This window comes from Budorcas taxicolor, chromosome 4, assembly GCF_023091745.1.
Source record: "Budorcas taxicolor isolate Tak-1 chromosome 4, Takin1.1, whole genome shotgun sequence".
NCBI lineage: Eukaryota > Metazoa > Chordata > Mammalia > Artiodactyla > Bovidae > Budorcas > Budorcas taxicolor.
In genome coordinates this window covers 10,118,942-10,131,014 of record NC_068913.1, presented here as the reverse complement: position 1 = coordinate 10,131,014, position 12,073 = coordinate 10,118,942, and the positions used below count along the sequence as shown (strand labels likewise).

At 41.3% G+C, this 12,073-nt stretch overlaps 1 protein-coding gene across 1 annotated transcript in view; it reads right to left on the bottom strand.

Annotated features, from left to right (window-relative positions):
* CDK14 (cyclin dependent kinase 14) overlaps window positions 1–12,073 on the bottom strand; it is a 664,071-nt gene that overhangs the window by 438,592 nt on the left and 213,406 nt on the right. Inside the window, exon 5 of the mRNA XM_052638676.1 lies at window positions 10,156–10,235. Within this exon, the coding sequence (XP_052494636.1) occupies window positions 10,156–10,235 (80 nt within the window). The remainder of the gene's footprint in view (window positions 1–10,155; window positions 10,236–12,073) is intronic.

The following is a 12,073-nucleotide window of genomic DNA, read 5'->3' as shown; positions in this document are numbered from 1 at the left end:
GATTCTTTACCAGCTGAGCTACCAGGGAAGCCCTAGCTGTTTCCTAGTAAACTCTATAACAGAGGATAACTTATTTTTGCTGGACCTCATCAGTAATATGGAAATACTGATATTTATATTTAACACAAGAGATATTTTGGGAATTAAACAAGATGACATTTTTAAAAGGTTCTTAGCATTACAGGCACCAAAAAAAGTCCATATTTAAAATAACTATGTAACTATTTCTAATTTGAACACATTTATAACTGGCTTTAAATAAATAAATAAACATTTTTAGCCAGTTATAAATGCCTTCAAATTAGAAACAGTTATATAGTTCTCCTAAATGTGTTTTCAATATAAATATATCAGAACTCCATTTATATTTCCAATAAAATGTTTATTTTATGTTTAATTTAATGCATGTTTATTTATATATCCAATAAAATGTATATTTCCAAATATAAGCTGAAAACTATTATTTCCAAATAAAAAAGACAAACTATAATATAAAACTTCTTAAAAATGTAAGGCAGACAAGAAATAGATGTTTCATTAAAAAAAACTTTATCCTTAAAAATTAAAGACGTGAAAAAGATAAGACATGATTTTTATAGTTTTTAAAGTCACATGATCTAACAGCTTGCAAATTTTTTGTTGATATCAATTGGCAGACACTCATCAAATTGCTCAGACTTACAAAGAATAACAATTTTGGAAATTTACATAAGCTTACTTAGAATCAAAGTCTAGACTCATAGATTTTTATCTTCCATTTAAAAAAAATTTTGTCTGTCAATTGTCAAATGCTCTGAAGCAATTCACGTTCATTTTTTTCAGTGACAGACATAAAAGGGTATTATTAGAAGGTTTGAAAGAAATATTCTGAGCACAATAATGTGTATCACACTACAGAATGTGTGGGTGAGGAATACTGATGATACAATTATAGATCTTTGCCCAGTAAAAGATTCACGCTGGTACTAGTATTTTCATCATGATGCATATGGGGTTTCTCAGGTGGCTCAGTGGTAAAGAATCCACCTTCCAATGCAGGAGACCCAGGTTCAATCTCTGGGTCAGGAAGATGCCCTGGAGAAGGAAATGGAAACCCACTCCAGTATTCTTGCCTGGGAAATTCCATGGACAGAGGAGCCTGATGGGCTACAGTCCATGGGGTCGCAAAGGAGCTGGACACAGCTGAGTGATTAAACAACCTCAGCATAAGCTCAGACAGTTCAACTCTTCTGCTTCAAAGATGAAGAAACCAAAGACAAAATGTGTTCAGTAAGTTGCTCATGATACATAGGTAGTTGCACAGTCTTCATCACAATTTCACTATATGGAATTTCACCTCTTTATTTCTTAGCAGCCTAAAAGACTCTGCATACAATTGGGATCAGTAAGGATTTGGGACTTCCGCGCTCATTCAGTCACTCACTGATTCAACACGTACGGAATGGCTATCACGTTTCAGGCACTGTTCTGGGCACTGGGTAGGAAGACCCAAGCTGAACTCCCTATCTGGCACAAAGTATTTGTGTGACTTTGGACAAAAATCTCTTTAGATCCCAGCTTCTCAAAAACTTCTTAACACGAAGACAGTAATATCAACTTCTCTCACAATGGTGAAAGATTACATGAAATCACTCAGGAAATGCTGAATAATGTCTCCAATTTACATGCAATCGGCCTATTATCTAACGTGCAAACCATATAAACAACTGCCATGTGAATGTCAGACTTCACACTGAACAAGTCAAGACTGAACTTACTATTTTTCCTTTCTGTAACTGCTACATTTCTTGTATCCTAAGACATTTCAGCTACTTCCTTTCAAACCTTTCTTGTAACTCCTGATGCTTTATCAGTACAATCAAAACTCATGACAGTATCATACAAGGATTTTAGAATAAAATAGAAAAGCTGGCCTCAGCACAGCTACTTAATTTCTCTAAGCTCCCATCAAAGAGAGAATGAGTTTCAAAGCACCTGAACCTGAATTAAAGTCATTAAGCACTCTAGCTCTATGAGATAAAATTCAAAGTCCATCTTTGGACATAAATCTAGGCAAGATTAGGGTTGCTTACAAGTGTTTCCACTTTAGGTGGAAATTATGCGTTAACATCTAAATTCCCAGGTAAGCTTATAACTGGCAAGCAGCCACTTGAAAACTACTTTACGATGCACAGGGCTTTCCTCATTTGAAACCTTCCTGCTATTGACATTTTGTGAATGAGGAAATTGACCAAACAGCAGAAAAGGGGCAAACTCAAATTAAAGTGCTTCCTCTCAGCTGAACAAGACATGACAGAACCCTCATCAACCCCAGCATCTACCACCTTGGTCCTAACTATTCCAAGTTCTACAACAGGAAACACAGAGGAGTTCTATGCATGGATTTAGGATTAGTAACACCAAAAGGGAACGAGCAATGGTGACTGCTCTGCGGCCACACATAAATAGCAGAAAAATAAGACTTACAAAAGGCAAGAGTGGAACAAATAACCAAAACTGCCTAGAGTTCAATTCTTTTTCTTATATGGTCATTTTTCCCCATTAAAAATCACTTGGAACTCACATTTTATTAGCAAAATCTTAAAATATTTTATTCAAAAGGAAAATACAATGTCTCACTGTGATCAGTTTCTACATGGCTCTACAATTCTTATACCATTCATTTCCAGAGCATTCAGAACTCTGAATTTAAGGACTCCAGGGAAATCAAAGCCATGATGCAGAGGTACGTGGTGCTGAGAAATGACACAAACCAACTCCCATGTCCTGCATAACAGGTTTGTACTTCATGCTTAGTCTCCGAGTCATATCCGACTCTTTTTGACCCCATGGACGGCAGCCCACCAGCCTCCTCCGTCCACAGGATTTTTTCCAGACAAGAATACTGAAGTAGGTTGCCATTTCCTCCTTCAGCAGATCTTCCCGACCCAGGGATTGAACTGGCGTCTGTAAGGCGGGACCCCGGGGGCCATGATGGGCCGCCCCTCCTCTCCCTCCCGCTGGCGGGGGACGTCCCTAACGGAAGGCGCCTCCCAGATCCCGGGGACCAATGACAGCACACTTCGCCAGCTACAGCCGCCCCGCCCCAGCCACGCAGAAGGACCTGTCAGCCGGGCAACGCCTCGGCCTTGTGACCTATTTGAACCCCCTTCCATCTAGCCTGACCATCCCTCGCTAGGAACGTATAGAAACCACGCCCACCGCGGTCCAGGCTCGGACTTCCTCGACCTGCCTCCTTCGGGTCCGGGAGCCCCGCCGGGGAGCGCTTCGCCGTTAAAAAGCCCGCTAGACACTCTTTTGGTGTGCTGGTCTTTTACCTCACAGCGTCTTCTGTGTCTCCTGGATTGCAGGCACATTCTTTACTGCTGAGCCACTGGGGAAGGCCCTTCTGCACAGAGTTACTGAGGCCTAAGGCCATTAGGTGCTGTTGTGGATTGAATTGTGTCCCCCAAAATGCATATGAAGTCCCAACACCCTAGCACCTCAGGTTATGACAGTATTTGAAATAGAATTCTTTTCAGAGGTAATTAAGTTAAAGCAAGGTCACCAGAGTAGAACTTTATCCAGTATGACTGGTGTCCTTGTAAGTAAAGGACGTTTGGACAAAGGTACAGAGAGAAGCTAACTTGAAGACACAAGCAGAAGACAGCCATCTATTAGCCTAGAAAGACATGAAACAAGCCCTTCCCTCGGGATCAGAAGGAGGAGTGCCCAGACACCTAGACCTTAGATTCTAGCCTCTGGAAGCATGAGACCATACATTGCTCTTGCTTCCGCCACTCAGTCTGTGTTAAGGCAGCCCTAGCCAAGTAGCACAGTGATGGAAAATAAAGCCAGGATTAAAACACAGCTTTGCAGACTCTAACATGAGGCTTTCCAACTCAGTGCATGGTCCTGCAACTTAACTCTCTGTTTTCACTCAAAGTTCTCTCCCATAAAAATCTTACCACTTGTTCAACTTGTAAAAGACCATGTTAATGTACACTGGTTGTGTTGAACTCTTGGGAGCTACACCTCCACATCCCAGACAGAGATTTTCACATAGATGTCTCATGAACTCAAACCCCAATGTCTAAAATCCCAATCAACTACTCCACAAAGTTAGTATGGACACTGTTTTAAATCTAAAAATGTCTAAGTACAAGATTCAAGTCCTTGGACAACTAGTCTAAGCTCTCCAAGCCTTAATTCCATATTAATTATATGAATTGTACCAACAATATTAATTCTGTATCTGCCCCTCCCAGAAAAACCTTCAAAGGACTGATGTGAAGGAAGGTTAAATTGGGTAACAGCCTTTTCAGATTGAAAGGTGTTCAAAGCAATTCTCCACGCAATCACAAAATGACAGAATATGTCTGACAGAATGTGGCCCACTGGAGAAGGGACTGGCAAACCACTGCAGTATTCTTGCCTTGAGAACCCCATGAACAGTATGAAAAGGCAAAAAGATAGGACACTGAAAGAGGAACTCCCAAGGCCAGCAGGTGCCCAATACGCCACTGGAGATCAGCGGAGAAATAACTCCAGAAAGAATGAAGGGATGCAGCCAAACCAAAAACAACACCCAGCTGTGGATGTGACTGGTGATAGAAGAAAGGTCTGAAGCTGTAAAGAGCAATATTGCATAGGAACCCGGAATGTTAGGTCCATGAATCAAGGCAAGTTGGAAGTGGTCAAACAGGAGATGTTAAGAGTGAAAATCAATGTTCTAGGAATCAGCGAACTAAGATGGACTGGAATGGGTGGATTTAACTCAGGTGAACATTATATCTACTACTGTGGGCAGGAATCCCTTAGAAGAAATGGAGTAGCCATCATAGTCAACAAAAGAGTTCGAAATGCAGTACTTGGATGCAATCTCAAAAATGACAGAATGATCTCTGTTCGTTTCCAAGGCAAACCATTCAATATCACAGTAATCCAAGCCCATGCCCCAATCAGTAACACTGAAGAAGCTGAAGTTGAACATTTCTATGAAGATCTACAAGAATTTCTAGAACTAACACCCAAAAAAGATGTCCTTCTCATTATAGGGGACTGGAATGCAAAAGTAGGAAGTCAAGAAACACCTAGAGTAACAGGCAAATTTGGCCTTGGAATGCAGAATGAAGCAGGGCAAAGACTAATAGAGTTCTGCCAAGAGAATGCATTGGTCATAGCAAACACCCTCTTCCAACAACACAAGAGAAAACTCTACACATGGACATCACCAGATGGTCAACACCAAAATCAGATTGATTATTATTCTTTGTGGCCAAAGATGGAGAAGCTTTATACAGTCAGCAAAAACAAGACCAGAAGCTGACTGTGGCTCAGATTATGAGCTCCTAATTGCCAAATTCAGACTTAAACTGAAGAAAGTGGAGAAAACCAACAAATCATTCAGATATGACCTAAATCAAACCCCTTATGACTATACAGTGCAAGTGAGAAATATATTTAAGGAACTAGATCTGACAGAGTGCCTGATGAACTATGGATAGAGGTTCGTGACATTGTACAGGAGACAGGAATCAAGACCATCCCCAAGGAAAAGAAATGTAAAAAAGCAAAATGGCTGTCTGAGGAGGCCTTACAAATAGCTGTGAAAAGAAGAGAAGCGAAAAGCAAAGGAGAAAAGGAAAGATATACCCATTTGAATGCAAAGTTCCAAAGAATAGCAAGGAGAGATAAGAAAGCCTTCCTCAGCGATCAATGCAAAGAAATAGAGGAAAACAACAGAATGGGAAAGACTAGAGAACTCTTCAAGAAAATCAGAGATACCAAGAGAACATTTCATGCAAAGATGGGCTCAGTAAGGGACAGAAATGGTATGGACCTACCAGAAGCAGAAGATATTAAGAAGAGGTGGCAAGAATACACAGAAGAACTGTACAAAAAAGAGCTTCATGACCCAGATAATCATGATGGTGTGATCACTCACCTAGAGCCAGACATCCTGGAATGTGATGTCAAGTGGGCCTTAGAAAGCATCACTACGAACAAAGCTAGTGGAGGTGATGGAATTCCAGCTGAGCTATTTCAAATCCTGAAAGATGATGCTGTGAAAGTGCTGCACTCAATATGCCAGCAAATTTGGAAAACTCAGCAGTGGCCACAGGACTGGAAAAGGTCAGTCTTCATTCCAATCCCAAAGAAAGGCAACGCCAAAAAATGCTCAAACTACCGCACAATTGTACTCATCTCACACGCTAGTAAAGTAATGCTCAAAATTCTCCAAGCCAGGCTTCAGCAGTACGTGAACCCTGAATTTCCAGATGTCCAAGCTGGTTTTAGAAAAGGCAGAGGAACCAGAGATCAAATTGCCAACATCTGCTGGATCATAGAAAAAGCAAGAGAGTTCCAGAAAAACATCTATTTCTTCTTTATTGACTATGCCAAAGCCTTTGACTGTGTGGGTCACAATAAACTGTGGAAAATTCTTCAAGAGATGGGCATTCCAGACCACCTGACCTGCCTCCTGAGAATCCTGTACATAGGACAGTAAGCAGCAGTTAGAACTGGACATGGAACAACAGACTGATTCCAAATAGGAAAAGGAGTACATCAAGGCTGTATATTGTCACCCTGCTTATTTAACTTACATGCAGAGTACATCATAAGAAATGCTGGGTCGGAAGAAGCACAAGCTGGAATCAAGATTGCCAGGAGAAATATCAATAACCTCAGAAATGCAGATGACACCACCCTTATGGCAGAAAGTGAAGAAGAACTAAAGAGCCTCTTGATGAAAGTGAAAGAGGAGAGTGATAAAGTTGGCTTAAAGCTCAACATTCAGAAAACGAAGATCATGGCATCCGGTCCCATCACTTCATGGCAAATAGATGGGGAAACAGTGGAAACAGTGGCTGACTTTATTTTGGGGGGCTCCCAAATCACTGCAGATGGTGACCACATCCATGAAATTAAAAGACGCTTACTCCTTGGAAGGAAAGTTATGACCAACCTAGATAGCATATTCAAAAGCAGTGACATTACTTTGCCAACAAAGGTCCGTCTAGTCCAGGCTATGGTTTTTCCAGTGGTCATGTATGGATGTGAGAGTTGGACTGTGAAGAAAGCTGTGTGTCAAAGAATTGAAGCTTTTGAACTGTGGTCTTGGAGAAGACTCTTGAGAGTCCCTGGGACTGCAAGGAGATCCAACCAGTTTATCCTAAAGGAGATCAGTCCTGGGTGTTCATTCGTAGGACTGATTTTGAAGCTGCAATTCCAATACTTTGGCCACCTGATGCTAAGAGCTGACTCATTGGAAAAGACCCTGATGTTAGGAAAGACTGAAGGCAGGAGGAGAAGGGGATGACAGAGGATGGCATCACTGACTCAATACACATGGGTTTGGGTGGACTCCAGGAGTTGGTGATGGACAGGGAGGCCTGGCGTGCTGTGGTCCATGGGGCTGTGGAGAATCGGACACAACTGAGTGACTGAACTGAACTGACCAGGCAATCACAAGCTATTTCTCGCTCTGGCACCATTTTTTCTTAACTCATTCAAGCTCAGAACCATTGATATTTCCCTGTCAAATCATCTATAACCAATCATTCACCTAGATCTGACCCTTTTTTCTCTACAACATCAGTTTGTCCCTGCATTCTAATAAACCTGAGTTCTCATAATTTCAAATCTACACTGCTTTGAATGACTGACTTATCCACTTCCAGTTTCCTCCTTCTCTAATCTATATCATATCCTATACCATATTTATCCTCCTAATAAACTCAGCTCAAAAGTCTTCAGAGGCCCTCTAAGCCACAAAACAGGTCCCAACTACAGTACCATCATTCTACAACACAACCGCAGCTCAGGGCCAGCTTCTAAGCTTATCTCAAGGTATACCAGGTGCCCAAAGGCCTTGCCTCACACCCAGCCAGTATGAACAGACAGATCATCAAAAACCTTAATATGACCCTACTTCTTGTTTCTTCTCTCGAGCTTTGGTCCATTGGTGGACCAAACTGTCAAAACTGCATCTTCTGATAACACTAGGAACTTCCTCTTAACCTTGAATCTAGGCAGACATCAGCAGGGTTAAGCTGGTTAATTCCAGCACATGCCCCACATACTAAGGAGCATGTCTGCTGCCCAGAATCACTCCCCTCCTGCTTCTCTCGTCGCCCAGCAACTCTTTGGCACTCTCCAACTTCCTAATATTCAGAGTCTACCATAATTCAACTTCACAAGTCAATAGGAACCCACTGTGCCCTACCTCAGCCTGTGGTTTCCAGTTGCATCAGACTGAACACAAGTATTTTATTCCTGGAATAAATCTCACCTGACAGTGATATATTATCATGTTTACATATTACTGGATTCAAGAGGAAATGCCACATACACAGAAGGATATGTGAGAATGGAAACAAAGACAGGATCTTAGCTAAAGAGAGGTATGTGCAGGTCATCACATCATGGCTGCTATTTAACTCATGAAGTGAATAAAATCACATGGGAAAGAGTGCTGATTAGAGAAAAGAAGGTCCTTTCCCTGTTTAAAACTCCGTAACACTTAGACAAGGAGACAACACAAGACAAAGAGAAACAGTTACCTACTTGGAAAATCTGATCGCATTCAAGAGAATGTTTTAACCACGTACAACCTGATAAAAGGTTGGAGAAAGTAAGACAGGTGTCTACTGAATGTGACTATAAGGAGTTCACTGATTAATCTTCCAATATTTCCAGCTAAACAGGAATGACAGAAACCAAACTGAAGAGAGATGAAAACGAGAATGAGCAGTGAGAAAGCGAAAATAGGAAGGAGATTTCTTCGGAGCTCCCTGGTGGCCCAGTGGTGAGGATACTGGGCTTTCACTGCTGTGGCCCAGGTTCAATCCCTGGTCAGGGAAACAAATCAGACCAGTGACACACTACCTTTAGATCATCAATATCTTAATAATACTATTGAAGCAAATCATTATTATTTATCTTATTGTGGATCAGCAGACAAGTAGTCATAGTTCCCGCAAAGCCAAAATAAACCAAAGTCTTATTTCAAGTGTATTTGTACTTTAAAAACATGCAGCAGAAGTAAACGTTCTGAAAGTGAACTGAAAAGATCCCACTAATAAAAGGTGATTTATTCCCTCGAAGTAGAAAACTATGCAGGAAGGTATAAAGCAAAAATAGAGCAATTTTATTTTATAAAAGATTATATGTAACAAATAACTGTTTGAAAGACTTTTTAGGACTTCCCTGGTGGTCTAATGTTTAAGAATCCACCTTGCTATGCAAGGCACATGGGTTTGATCCCTGGTCCTGGAAGCTCCCATATGCCATGAGGCAACACAGCCTGCGGGCCACAACTACTGAGCCTGCACGTGGCAAACAGAGAATAACTCCTGCTAGCCCAAGCTAGGGAAAGCTAGCGCACAGCAACACAGACCCAGTGCAGCCAAAAGTAAATACTTTCTCAATCTAAAAACATAAGAATGCTTTCTAGAAAAATGACAGTGGAGCAAAATATTACAACATAATGTTGATACATAAAGAGCATCTATAAATCAATAAGAAAAGCCAATAGAAAATAAAGAATAGGGAAAAAGAAATCAAGAAAGATGAAGTACAAAAGACTAATAAGATAGCATTCAGTTCAGTCGTTCAGTCATGTCTGACTCTTTGTGACCCCGTGAATCACAGCACACCAGGCCTCCCTGTCCATCACCAACTCCCGGAGTTCACTCAGACTCACGTCCATCGAGTCAGTGATGCCATCCAGCCATCTCATCCTCTGCCGTCCCCTTCTCCTCCTGCCCCCAATCCCTCCCAGCATCAGAGTCTTTTCCAATGAGTCAACTCTTCGCATGAGGTGGCCAAAGTACTTCCCCCCATTTTTAAGAAGTGTCCTTAAAAGTCATGAGAATAGAGTAATTTTAGATTAACACGTGCCTTAAGAACTCTGCAAACAAAATCAGATGTATAAAATCCCTCAGCCAGCTAGTGATAGTCTCACCATCAGCACATACTTTTTTCCCCCCACAGCTGAATACGCAGCAGGACAGTTTTATTTAACATGACTTGATATGATTGTAAGAGGTGCTGATTTTAAATTTCAGTTTTCACATTCCAATTAGAAACATGACCATATAATTTAAAAACAGCATCACTTATCGGCATCACACAAACACAGAAGCAAGGATAACAAGCGAAAATGCCTACCTTCCCTGATAGCTGTAAAAGGTGTACCTTCCTCTTCCTGCAGCCTGATCACCTTCAGGGCTACCAGCTTTCCATTCACCCTGGAGAAACGGAGAAACAAAAAAGAGAAGGAAATCCATGAAAATATTTTCTTGTTACAGTTCTAACTGGGCTTCCCAGGTGGCGCTAGTGGTAAAGAACCCACCTGCCAATGCAGGAGACGTAAAAGACACTGAGTTGGCAAGATCCCCTGGAGAAGGGCATGGCAACCCATCCAGTATTCTTGCCTGGAGACTCCCATGGACCGAGGAGCCTGGCAGGCTACAGTCCATGGGGTCGCAGAGTCAGAAACGACTGAAGGGACTTAGTTAGTACACACTGTTCTAATTGTCTTCATTACAATTTGTATTTTATGGATTTGCACTAAAAATGTCAGTGACTCAATTATGCCACCACCACAAGATTAACTTCAGTAAGGCTGGGAACCCTATATCATCATCATAAATATTCACACTTCAAATATACACATTTTAAATATTCATACTTGCATAGTCCAAGATTTAACTCAGGTTTTCTGTGATTCACTCAATGTTCCTTCCAACATGAAGCTAGTGCTTAATAAAAAAAAAAACAAAAAAACTGCGTCTGATCAATTATTCAGATTAATTAAAAATCAAGTACTCAGAATAACACTCTCCCTTTGTTTCTCCAATAGCTCCTTTGTTTCTTAGGATCAAATGTCTTTAGGGCTTCCCAGGTGGCTGAGTGGTAAAGAATCTGCCTGCCAAGCCGGAGACCACAGGTTAGGTCGGAAAGATCCCCTGGAGAAGGAAATGGCAACCCACTTGAGTATTCTTACCTAGGAAATTCCATGGACAGAAGAGCCTGGCAGGCCACAGTCCATGGGGTCACAAAGAGTCGGACACGACTCAGTGACTGAACAGCAACGACTTCATTTCCAGTCTTAAGCCGAGGTCGTTCAGTCCCCAAAGACAGGAAAGTGGCCCTGGCTTCTTTCTCCCCCTCCTCTTCTTTCTCTGTCTCTTTCTCTCGATCAATACCACCCATTCCTCCCTGTTTTGCCATTTTCTTAAACTAGAGTCTCCTAAAGTTGCATTTAGTCTGATGATGTTTTATAATGCAGTATATCATCACAATAAAAGTTAAGAATATTTTACTATTACAAAATTACACAAGACCCATACAAAACAGACGGTTCGTCTAAACACATTCTATATGTGTATCAGCTCTAATTAAAAGTAAGATTACAGTAGGCAAGTAACTTTCTATACAATCAATTCTGTTAATAAAATAAAGACATGATTATTTACATTGGTCTTCCAGCTGAATATTCTACTTCTACCTTGACCAGGCTTACCAACATACTTCATACTAATATACTTAAATAAAATAAGTAAAATAACCACATATTAAAAATGGAAAAGCTACAAGAAAGCTGTAATGAAAAGTAAATCTCCCTGCCATAGCCAGCTCCCACCCTCTGAGGTCACCACTTAACTCAGGTAACTTAGCTTGATATGACTTAACACACACATATACAAATGGTAATATGCCATACAGGGTACAGTGTATATTATTTTTATCTCTCAATATATTTGGGTGACTTCCTCATAAACTCATAGAAATTGGCTCGTTTTTAAAAAACCACAGGGTGTTCCTTTGTCCAAGTGTAGATGCTTAACTTAATCCCAAACCTCTGCTGCTGCTGCTAAATCGCTTCAGTCATGTCCGACTCTGTGTGACCCCATAGAAGGCAGCCCACCAGGCTCCACTGTCCCTGGGATTCTCCAGGCAAGAACACCGGAGTGGGTTGCCATTTCCTTCTCCAATGCATGAAAGTGAAAAGTGAAAGTGAAATCGCTCAGTTGTGTCCGACTCTTCGCGACCCCATGGACTGCAGCCTACCAGGCTCCTCCAT